The sequence below is a fragment of the Sebastes umbrosus genome, chromosome 1 (assembly GCF_015220745.1).
Source record: "Sebastes umbrosus isolate fSebUmb1 chromosome 1, fSebUmb1.pri, whole genome shotgun sequence".
Classification (NCBI taxonomy): Eukaryota; Metazoa; Chordata; class Actinopteri; order Perciformes; family Sebastidae; genus Sebastes; species Sebastes umbrosus.
This window is the reverse complement of record NC_051269.1, coordinates 12546272-12558762: the sequence shown is the minus strand read 5'-3', so window position 1 is coordinate 12558762 and position 12491 is coordinate 12546272. Positions and strand designations below refer to the sequence as shown.

General features: G+C 38.5%; 1 protein-coding gene across 2 annotated transcripts in view; it reads left to right on the top strand.

The window, feature by feature from the left end:
- The first annotated feature begins 4596 nt into the window (after positions 1–4596).
- Positions 4597–12491, top strand: part of atg7 (ATG7 autophagy related 7 homolog (S. cerevisiae)) — a 72305-nt gene continuing 64410 nt past the window's right edge. The window contains exons 1-8 of one of the 2 annotated variants that reach the window (XM_037784048.1): positions 4597–5226; positions 7061–7272; positions 7501–7555; positions 8156–8273; positions 8417–8494; positions 8600–8716; positions 9803–9949; positions 10235–10323. In XM_037784048.1, coding sequence (XP_037639976.1) covers positions 7101–7272; positions 7501–7555; positions 8156–8273; positions 8417–8494; positions 8600–8716; positions 9803–9949; positions 10235–10323 — 776 coding nt within the window. In that variant the 5' untranslated portion in view covers positions 4597–5226; positions 7061–7100. Of the gene's footprint in view, positions 5227–7060; positions 7273–7500; positions 7556–8155; positions 8274–8416; positions 8495–8599; positions 8717–9802; positions 9950–10234; positions 10324–12491 lie in introns of those variants that run through there. The other variant, XM_037784056.1, reaches the window with a different exon arrangement.

Sequence of the window (12491 nt, the reverse complement as noted above, 5' to 3'; positions counted from 1 at the left end):
TTGAGGCTGTCTGAACTCTTGTGAACTGTAAAGAGGACGTTTATTAACATTTTCCCACGACTCCTCAAAATGAACTCTTTACATCCCTGTGTAGTCAATGTCTGAGGTGTGTACTGAATGTATATGTACTGTAACTTGATCTCTCACAGGATATTTAATTGTAGAATAATATTGTATTTCATGTGTTATGTAGGAGTGGACTGCAGCTAACTGCCTTGACACCACATTAACAACAATATTTCAAAAATATTGAGCCCTCCCTTATACTGCTGCTCCATTAGACCATTCCTTAAACCATTCCTGAAGGGGCCACATTTTATTCTGATGACTTCCACCGTGACTTGTGCAAGTTTGTTTTGAAGAATTCACCTCGATTCAATCATGCAAAATGAAAAGGAGTTATTCTACTGGCAGTGAAATGTAGAGAAATTAAAACAGGACAAAGGTAAGTATAAAGCAGAGACTGACAATCAACTGTATGATGAGAGCCTCAAAAAAGTAGAACATATTTTTGGGGAATTCATATGACAAATGCTGCATTAGCTGCAGATATTAATAATTACATTAGCTCAATTAAAATGATGTCTGTTTATTTGATTTATGTCTTTGAGGATTTGACCAACTGGATTTTCTGCCTCTGGAACTTTTCAGACTCCCTTATATTAACCACAATAATTTACTTAAAATAATTTGACCCTTTTTTAAACCTATAAAACATTGTATTAGCTACTGAGGAAAACTATTTAGAAATTAAATGAATTAATTGATTTGGTGTAGGAGGTGGTGTAGTCGATTTATGAGTGCAACTTAAATCCAGTCCAGCATTTCAAACAGGAGCAACACAATCAAGCTTGTTTGACCAGCAGTTCACAGTGAACGCCTGCATGAACCTCACTGTCGGATCTGTTGCTGTTTCACTCAACCAGTTAATATCGCTCACAGAGTGTCACTGAACTTAAAATGACTCAGCCGAGGTTAGGTTCAATAAGTTCACTAACAAACTGAGTGATACATTTCTAAGCAAATTTATTAATTCACTATTCTGTCATTTCACAGCAATAGTCCATAATTCCACCTGCTACTTATACTAGAAAATATTCCTATGCTTGTAAGATGCAAAGTTAGTTTGGACATCTATGAAAAAACATTTGCAATTGTTGAAGTGTTTTATTGTTCAAAGCTAGCTGCACCCAAAAGCCAAATAGTTTTTGTAGTGATAACAGTGGTTACATTACAAATTCCCATCCTGGGACTTAAAAGGCTGTTATCCTTAAATCATAGCCAAAATCCCAATGATAATTTGGGTTTTTTCTCAACATGGTGGGGATTTTATAAGATGATTCCAGTATTTTTAGACTCAATACTTTAATACTATATTTGCATTTGAGTACTTTTTATTTTGACTTCTCTATCAGAATTGTATTTTAGTGTGGAGAGGGCTTTGAAACAGCATTTAGACGTTCATGCTGGGATATAAAATGTACAGAAAATATAACTGAACAGTAAGGATGAAATAATGAAAACATTATATATGTTAGAGATTTCATGACCTCTGTATTTCTAAAACAAATTGTTTCAACCCTAGCCCTTGGAGTTTGTTTGTGCCCTTATCCCTATAGCTATAAAACAAATATCTTGGTTCTGTATTGGCTAAAAACGTAAAGGTATTTTGCATTTATAGAAGTCTGATGCTGTGCCTTCTTTTGAGACGTGGCTGGTAGAGCTGGGTGAGATCCTCCATTTCGAGAAGCTTATAGATTCAAGATTGCAGGAAGATGAGATAATCATTTATTGATGCCCAGAGGGTAAATTCAGGTGTTGCAGCAGCACAAAAATAGAAATTAGTAGACAAATAGAGAAGTAAAAATAATACAATATATACAACTAGTATAAGAGTAGAAACTATACAAAAACTATACAAGAGCAATTAAAAACAAAGTTACGAGGTGAGTGACAAGTTACAAGGTAAAGTGATATAACGGTGAGTCTAGTATATACGTAAACAGTGTACACCAGAATAATATATACTGTGATTAAATATATATTACTTAGTGTTGTCTAAATATAGCAAGATAAAAATATAATATAGTGTATGTTGTGGTATAAGACAGTACCTATATAACATATTAACATAGTATAATAGTATGATATAGAACAGTAGGCTATAGTATAGGGCTGTCCCGAGTACCATTTTTTGGTGTCGTATCTTTCCTGCGACAGTGCTGTTGAAGTGATGAGAAAGGATGCTCCGCGGACACTGTTCTTGCTGGTATAATAGAGTTTATTACAAACAAGCAACAAATGTCATAACGAACGTCTAGAGCGTCCGGAGGTTTCAAGTCAAATCTGAAAGTCCTGCACTTCGGGGCTCTCGCGCCTCCTTATATCTGGTTCATGTCATGTAACATCTGAGCTGAGCGCATGACAATGAATGGCTCCTTTATCCTATACGTTATCCCCCAGCCCCCGTACATATCTCATGACCATATGTCTCCCTCATGATTCTTACTCATATGTTTTACCCTTAGGGGCCTCGTGAACTTGTACAAGAGGTGAAAATATACCACATTGGGCTTCGAAGCTTTGGTGTGAAATATTCAAAGGTATTCAAAGCTTCACGAAGCAGCACGGTGCAGCAGGCTGACATGTTCTTTTGTCTACAAGTATGTCTACTATGACACTGAGAGGATAGGCATGGACATTTCGCAGAGGACACGTTTACTTCTGTCCCCTGTCACCCTTACTACTGTCCCAGGTGGCTGGCTCTGCAGCCAGGGTACAGGACATAATGACCACCATGCTTGCATACATTGATGATGTGTTGCCTGGCAAACTGCTGGCACATAACAGCGTGGGCCGCTTCCTGATGGACCTGGTCAACAAGGTGCCGCACCATCTCAGCTGAGGACTTTGAGAACATGCTCAATTCCAACATCAATGACCTGTTGATAGTGACCTACCTGTCTAACCTCACCCAAGCACAGATTGCTCTAAATGAGAAGCTGGTGCTGCTCTGAGGGGATTTCATTGAAGTGATTCATATTTAATTTTTGTACACTCCCCTCTGTTTCAGTGCAAGAAACAGTGCCACCGCCACACTACTGTACACACACGCACCTCTACACAGAACAAACAGTGACATCCGTCTGAGAATGCTCATATTCAATATTAATTATTATTAGTTAATGAATATGTTGTGGGTTCCTATTATTAGTTTGGGATTTATACTTTATTATTACATACTTATATATAATATATTTTTTTAATTTAAAAACGGAGCATTCGAATAGTTATTTAGAGGTGGAATACCATGGCAACGGTCGAAGCATTCGGGTCAGCCATACTATAGTATACAGTAGTATGAGGCACAAGGTATAGTATAAGGAGCAATGTGTTAGAAGTAATATCATTAATAATATAATAGAATATAGTGCATCAGCATAGCAGTGTATAAAATGCAGTATAGCATGGTATGGTACAGTATAGTATATAAGGTGTAGGAGGTGGGGTACCAGTGTTGAGGGGTCTGAGGGAAGATGACGGTGTGGGATGAAGGATCGACCACATCAATCCTGTAATCTGTATGTTTTAAACACTGTTTTGTTTTCTTACATGGGTTTTGCTTTTTACCTACCACGCCCCATTGTATGTTCTTGAGGGCAGCACAACTAAAAGGGACACCTCGAGGCTGGACAAGCTGATCAGGCAGGCTGGTTCTGTGGTCGGCATGGAGCTCGACTCTCTGGTGACGGTGGCAGAGGAAAGAACACTCAACAGACTGCTGGCCATACTGGACAACGCCAGCCATCCTCTGCACGCCGTCACCACCAAACAGAGGAGCTCGTTTAGCGACAGGTTGCTGCTCCCCAAGTGCTCCACAGACAAGACTCAGGAAATCCTTTTTCCTGAGTCTGGGGGGGGATGTCAAAGGAGGATGGTCTGCAGGACAGATAATAATGCACTATATCCATTTTTAACAGTCTCTTCTGCACTATATTCACTTTTTTAATAGTCTCTTCTAAACTATATTCACATTTAACAGTCTCTTCTGCACTTTATTCACATTTTTAACAGTCTCTTCTGCACTTTATTCACTTTTTTAATAGTCGTGTATCACAGTTGTTACCCTGCACTATATTCAGTTTTAACAGTTTTCTTCATCTCCTTGTATTTTTATATCTGGTATATTCTTTTGTACTTTGTACTTTGCACTACTAACTTTTTTACTGCCTTTTTACTAACATGTTTTTGCACTATGGAACTGTGGGATCAATAAAGTTACTATCAATCTATCTATCTTTTATGCTGCTGTTATTGGAAGAAAAATGGAAAAATATAGCTTTTATTTGCAAATGTGGACTGTATCCAACAATAATGTGCAATAAAAATATTATTTTTAAACAAATCAATTGCCCAGAAGAGGCATCATTAACGCTGATGTCCTCATCTCTTGCATTGCTGAACTTGAACCGTTTCTATCCAGCAGCAAGCAAGCAGCAAGCAAGCAAGCAGCAAGCAAGCAGCAAGCAAGCAAGCAGCAAGCAAGCAAGCAGCAGTAGCAAGCAGCAAGCAACAAGCAAGCAGCAGCAGCAAGCAAGCAGCAAGCAAGCAAGCAAGCAGCAAGCAGCAGTAGCAAGCAGCAGCAGCAGCAGCAGCAAGCAGCAAGCAAGCAGCAAGCAGCAGTAGGGTAGTTTACAGACGGTCCCTAACTAGCTAACTCATTAACCCAGTAGTTTCTGTTTGTCCAGCAACTATTCTGATGAAAATGAGCTCTTAGCTTCTTCACCTACATGTCCCACACTGTGGACTTCTTCCTGTTTAAGCACCACCATGTCTCGGTAGTGACATAACCTGTTTATAACCTGCTCATAACGTGCTTCCCTGCTGGAGAACCGGTTGTCCGGATGCTCGTTCACAGACTGACTGACACTCCGGCTGCTCTCACCGTCTGACTCTCTGTTATCAGTCCGACATGAAAAGAAACGGCGCCTACAGGTTGTTGACAGTCTTCTCCTGCTTCGTCATTAGCTTCTTCTTGTTTTTATTCTGGTTCTTCGTAGTTTACTCGATGACAAAAGCACCGTAGAGACAACAACAACAACAACAACAACACTCTTCCTCTGGCAGCTAGCTAAGCTAACCCAGCTACTTACCCAGAGTGCATTGCTGTGTTGACAAAGTCCCGTGATCACATGATCAGCCTGACCAGGAAGTGAAGGATCTCTGGTGAGTGTAACGTTACAACTCAAAGCTCAGTTTATATCACAGTTTCACAGCTGATCCGGGGTTTAACGTGACCACACATGTATCTGGTGTTAAATACAGTTATGTGGTGATATTGTGATGTGTTTCCTCAGAGATATTGTTGTTGTCATTGTATTGATAACTGTAAAAGCCATTAGGGCAGTTTAATGTGTCAGAGCTTCTTCTGCTTTCACTGTGTGGTCACTGAGTGTGTCGCCAGGGTAACAGTCCTGATCACATGCAATTTAAACACACATTAAGTTACATGTGAAGCTTCAAAGTCCTAAACTAGATCCCTATGTGTCGTGGTGCTACATGTTTGCCAAAAAAATAAGAAATAATCCAAATAACACCAGACTGGCAGGGCTTCAGTTTGCATGTTTTGTTCATATCAACAGCAGAAATTTGTCAAAATGTTATCAACATTTTGACATCACCATGAAGTAAGTATTGGATGTGCACATATAGTATCCATTGTAGATCAGACTGATTAGTAATTTATGCAGAAACAAGTTAATAAATTCCCATCACACTTACACACCAAAAACTGATAATAACCTGATATTTTCAGGTGGGATTTCATTCATTCTCACTGTGCAATATCATTTTCCACTTGTGCAATTCTGTTAATAGTCTGTTTATTGTCAATACTGTATATACTGCTCCTATTTTTATACTTCCTTCTATTTAAATGGTTCATATTTTGTTACACTTTGTTTAGCTCTTTTTTTTACTGTGTTAGCTGATGCATCTTGTTTTTTGCACTATCCCTTTTGCTGCTGTACACTGCACATTTCCCCACTGCGGGACTAATAAAGGAATATCTCTTATCTTATCTTATTACTAGTTACCACAGAGCCCAGAGTTGTTCATGCAGTCTGACCAATAGTCACAAAACCCAAAGTATTATTCATTCATGTTATATCAAATATATATATATCTTATTGAGGATATGGAAAAGCAAGCAGCAATTCCTTATTTTTGTATATTTTATTTATTTATTTGACCGGGACAATACATGTAGGCATTGTTACACTTAATTAAAGTGCAACCGAGGCAATGTATACAGGACTTCTAGCCGTAGCTAATTTGCAGACCGTGTCCCTGGTTAGGTTTTAAGAAAAAAATAAAACACATACAACATCATACATAATACGAAATCGTATATTACAATCAATTTACAATGCATGTTCCCAATCACAGGTTTGGTTTAGTTTCAGCCAGTGTTTCACCTTTTCATTAAACGTTTTCAGGCCAGGTTGTATTTTAATTTCCATATAATAATAAATAACGTTTATTTCATGGTCAGAATTTGGTTTCTTTTATGTGCCGTCAGTTGATTTCAATCCATATTACCAGCATAACTACAGTATAAAGATAGCCATGCGTAGGGTCGACTCATGTCATAATACAGTTTGTCAAATCAAGTCAGCTTTATTTGTATAGCCCCAAATCACAAATTTGCAACAAAAGTATTTCCAATCTTTACAACATAAGACACCCTCTATCTTTATCATTTTGTGAATGATTTAAACATTTATTTTGTTTTGCCACAGACTATTGCCGATGGTTAGAGATGCACGCCATTAGTAGGCTCACTTTCCCATGACCAATGAATGCACTGGTTGATACATCTATTATGTGTTTTGTGATTTACCAATTGACTGATTGGTGAACTGACTGAATTAGCTCACTAATACTCCTCTGGGTTGCGTCTGGGTGACCATCAGAGGTCACAAGCTCAGCAGCTAATAGGTAATGACAGATTATGGAGCCTGCAACTCTTTTTGTAACCTACAACTGTTTAATTTCACAGCTTGTAGTAGTTGGCTGCGTGTGCTGTTAGTGACGTTGTGATGGCATCTGACACCGGTGAGGCGGCGTCCTCCACTCCTGACCTCAAGCTGCAGTTTGCTCCCTTCAGCAGCGCCCTGGAGGCCGGCTTCTGGCACCAGCTCACTCAGAAGAAACTCAATGACTACAGATTGGACGAAAGCCCCAAATGTATCAAAGGATATTACTACAATGGTGAGTGCTGAGATCAGATGGCGTTATTAAAGCGATGACTATTCAGTTGCTGTTTATTCTCACTTTTGACAATTCTAGACATTATATAATATACATTTTAATCATTCAGTGTCACATACATGAAAATCTGTTGCACAGTGAAGGCCAATTTGCTCATCTAGATCAGTATATTTTAAATAACAACTTTGACATTTTTAAAACTGTTTTATTCACTTTTCTGTCCTATAGGTGACCCACTGAGCTTGCCCACTCGCCTAACGTTGGAGTTCAGTGCATTTGAAGCGTAAGTATGATGCAGTATATTGCCTATATAAACCATATCTATATATACTGTACAGCAAGTTTATCTAGTTTTAATAAGTCTTGCAATGAATAATACAGATGTACAGTACATCGCCAACAAAACCACCAACAAAAACACAATTAGGAACCTGCTACCACTCTCAAATTGATTGAGAAGTCTTTTAATACAATAGACAACGAGTAATCTAAGTTATGGATGGTTTCTCATGCTGTAAAAGGCTTATTTTACTAAATTAATTTTGAACTCTGCAAATTGTCAAGAAACAAATCCGCATTAGACTTTTAATGTATAAGTCAAAATCAAATTTGACTCAAATTATATGTTCAAATACGTCTCAAAACGCTGAAGTCAGGATGCAGTCACTGGTGGTTTCCGTTTTGTAAACTTTTGAACCGTGTTTATGAAAGTTGAGTGAAGTTTTCATTGTTTTGGAGTAATGAATTGGTGGTGAACTTCCTTTTAAAGTTTATCAACCAGTTCAGTTTAGGGGTGAACTAAATTTGGATCAGCTCTCACTTTCCTGTCATTTGGAAGCCGTTCAATAAAGTACTAATTTAAATGCAAATGTTTTGCTGTCAGGGATGGACCGACGCCAGCCCGCTGCTGTCCAGCTACTGGAACGCTGTATAACACCAACACACTGGATGCCTTTAAGACCACCGATAAGAAGGCTCTGCTGGAGAAAGAGGCCAAGGAGGTAAAAGACATACAATAGGACATATTCACATACAGACATCTGGTAGGGGATTTCTGTAAAAATAGACACAAAGTCACTAAGTTGTGCAGCTGAGAATTAAATGATTTAATGAATGCACTCTTTCCTCTCCTGTTGTTTTGTAGATATGGGATTCTATACAGTCTGGGGCTGCGTTGAAGGACCCCTCCATCCTCTGCAAATTCATTCTGCTGACCTTTGCAGTGCGTATAAACAGCATCTTATGAATGTGTTAGTTTTGTATATTAATGACTTCACGTGTGACTTTCTATTTTTTAAATTCCTTTTTCTGACCAATCTTTCTTCAGGATTTGAAGAAGTACCATTTCTACTACTGGTTCTGCTTCCCTGCTCTCTGTTTCCCAGAAGGAATAAAGATCGTCAAACAGCCGTCTGCCCTAGAGAAAGTTTTCTCAGCAAAACAGGTTGGCTGTTTAAAGCTCATTATACAACCACTGGAATGAATATTTTCCAGTATTACTTCTTCCTTTTTTCTAATTTTTCAGGTGGTGTTCTACACAATACACTTGGTTTCCCCTTATTTATGATGCTCATTATAAATTGTAGACATAAAATGAACAGTTGAACTACTGTATGATGTTAATAGTTAATTCTGTTAGTTGTTTTCCGAAGATTTTCTATGACAAATGTAGGCCTAAATATTCAAATGTTATTATCCTCTTTCCTAAGAAAATGAGATGGATGCAGCTCCTAACAGTGTTCTTTCTTTAGAGAGTTAGAATGACTCACGAACAGCGTGACGCCAACTGCAAGAGTCTGACAAGAGTAGAAATGAGTAGACACACTCAACAGCTACAGTGTGTGTGTTCATTATCACTAAATTACTTTTTTTCAGCTAGAGTTATCCGTGTAATGAGCGACATAATATCCTTTCATCCATGCTCTATGTTATATTTTATTCACAGTCAAATATTTTAGCTATTGCTGATATTATGCTTCAGAAAACCTCTTGTATTTTCATACAGTAATACATTATAAGTTATTGTGTATATATATATATATATATATATATATATGTTATTTATGACACCCCACATCCCTAGAACTGCAATGCCGGGTGTCAGCATGCATAGGTTCCTGCCTTTTTCTGCCGCTTGACTGACAATGACCCCGACCTCAATGCCTATACCCCTGTGGGTGGTGGGCCCACAGGGCGGCAGCTGTGACCGAAAGAATGAGATGCTTACAAGCAGCCGAAATAAGTTTCCTCTGTAGGGTGGTTGGGCTCACCCCTAGGGAGAGGATAAGGAGCTCAGACATCCGGAGGGAGCCGCTGCTCCTTCACATCAAAAGGAGACAGTTGAGGTGGTTTCGGCATCTGATCAGGATGTCTCCTGCCTTGTTTTTCTGGGCTGGATGGATATTATTTATAACTGCCCTTTAAAAGCTCTCTATATATACTGTATATATATATTTATGGTGGAAGGTGTTAATGTACAGACACAGAGCTTTCTATAATTATTGCTGACTCCTAATTATTTCTTTTTCAGATCGCAGCCTTGCAGGAGGCCTACGATGGCCTGTGTATCAAAAGGGAGACCACTGCAGTGCCTTACTTCATAATGAAGTACACAGAGGACACTGTTCAGATGGCTCCACTGGGGGACTGGGACACGTTCTTCACCGATACTAAGAAGGTACTACTTCAGTTGATTTTGTGTTTTAGAAAAAATGTCTTTGAAAGCAACAGAGGAAAAATATTTTCTGTGAGATTAGTTTGATAGAGTCCAATAAAATACATGGAGGGAAGTTTTTTTGTCCAACTTTTCAAATACACAAAGTACTGTGCTGTACTTTTTGTGGCTCATCTCTAGCCATCAGATTAGATTCTATTGTATTATAGTCACTCTCTCACTCACACACACGCGCGCACACACTCTCACACTTTAGTAATGTAAACATGCCTTGTTTGGTTTTTCTAGGTTACTGTGGGTGTCTATGATCCGTGTACTCTGTCTCAACATCCGGGCTGGCCTCTGAGAAATCTGCTGGTCCTCTTAGCTAACCGATGGTAAGTGTGTGTGCGTGTGTGTGTGTGTGTGTGTCACTCATTGTAGGTTCCTTAAAACACATGTTGTCTTTGTGAGTTTCACTATGAATGTTTTTCACCTCACACTGACGACTTTATTTAGGCACAGAGCCACAAAGCAAAAGAAAGGAAATCTCTGCTTAACTAATTTCCTGACTCTGAAGTGTAGGGAGCCGGTCACAAGCATCGCTGTGATTAAAGATGCAGATCTAAAGTTGACACCGTTTTTTAGATAGCTTTGTATCATTACAAAAAAAATACACATTTAGAGTGAAAAATAACCGTTTGGTTGGTGCTTAGCCACAGTGGTGTTGCACAAGTTTAGCAAGGATGAGTTAACTTGATGAATCGTTCCCATATGGCAATGCTGGCTTGCACAACATGACTGCTGCTGTTAAGATTGTGCCACTTGTCAACAAAGCTGTAAATGTTCCTGATAAATAAGGTCCATGTATGTGAGTTATCAGGTCACTGTGCTTGTGATTGTGTCACCTCTTCAAAATGGATGGGTGTTATTATTTATGAATGGGACGATGCAGTCGCTCAATCTAAGTGAACTACAATGGATGGTTTGTTTACCCATACCAGACCCATCTGTGACACATACAGCGGCTGCTGTCTGTGGACAACATGGGCTTTGCAATGCAACGTATTTGGGGCGTCTTGAAACTCCTGAAACTTGTAAGCAAAGTTTTAGCTAGCCTCTGAATGCTCTATTTCTCACCTATTGTATATTTTCAATGATAATATTTGATGATACTTTAGGTGGCCATTGATGTAATACATTTTTCTAAGTTTCTGCCCAAGTCACCACATATTCGTGGTTTGAAAAGCAGGAATCAGCTCTGTGCCTCCGTTGAAGGAGCAGTCTGGTAGCAGCGAAATGGGAGGGAATTATATAAAACTCAGTATTAAATGTTAGTAAGTGACGAAGAACACACATGAGACTTCTTGTTTTGTGAATAAGAATAACAGATTTCACGGCATTATAATGTTAGAGCGAGGGCTGCCCCCTCTTGGTCGACTAATCGGTTGTTTTGGTCTTATTCAAATAAGCTTTTTTTAGTTGGTTAGTCGTTTTTCATGCTGAACTATTTATTTCCAAGAAACTTATGAGCACATCTCTGGTAAACACAAGATTTAAAGTAGTGCTTTTGTGTGATTCTTTGCAGATCTTTCGATTAAATCAGCTAATTGATAAGTCGACAAAATCATATCGAGCGTTAGTTGACTAAGAATTTCTTTGGTTGAGGACAGCCCCAGATACAGCTCATGAGTGTTTACTGGCTCAAGTTGTTGCAGAAATGTTGGCGGTATGTGGAAGCTCGTATGAGCTTTTCAGAGAGATATTTTACTGGAATATTTACAGAGGAAATATTTCCACACACCAGTGGGGAATTGATGCAAGTCGTTGGATTAAATGTGTAGTAATAAATCTAAGAATCAAGGTCTGAGCCCATTCAAATATTTACACAAAGTTAAAAACATACTCTGCAGGTGTCACTCAGACATTTTAATCCCATGTCGGCTCGTAACTTTGCAATCAAGAGTTTGTCTTGTGCAACGTTGTCACAATCGTACACTGTAGCTTTAAGCTTACATGTGGGAAACCACTTGAAAAGACTGAGGCAATATTAGGAAAGTGTAAAAGAAACGGTACTGTTATATCCAATGATGGAAGAACTTAGCTATCCACAGTACCTATAAATAGTTTCTGTTCGTAACAAACTTAGCCTCCTACTTACAGATATCATTTATTCTAAGAGAGTTTATTGCAATCCACATGTCATGTTACCATTGTAGCCAGTTCCTTATCTTGTTACAGATTAGGGGATGTTTCCCTGGAATGCATAACCATAAAGTCTTTATTTCAGCTCCTGTGTCCAGTCTGACCATACCAGAGTTTTTGCATGTTCTTACCATTTATGACAAATCACTAATAATAACTAATATTATTAACTATTAGTGCAGATCATTTACAAAGCATGCTGCAGAGCTTTATAGTTATTAAGCATGTGTTTTCCTAATTTTCCTACATTCCAGTTAGACATTGTTTATTTCCATCAGGTTTATTAGTAGACCATAACATCTTAAAGAAGTGTTTTATGTGCTTTACGGAGTGATAAAACAATTGAAAAGTTTAAACATTC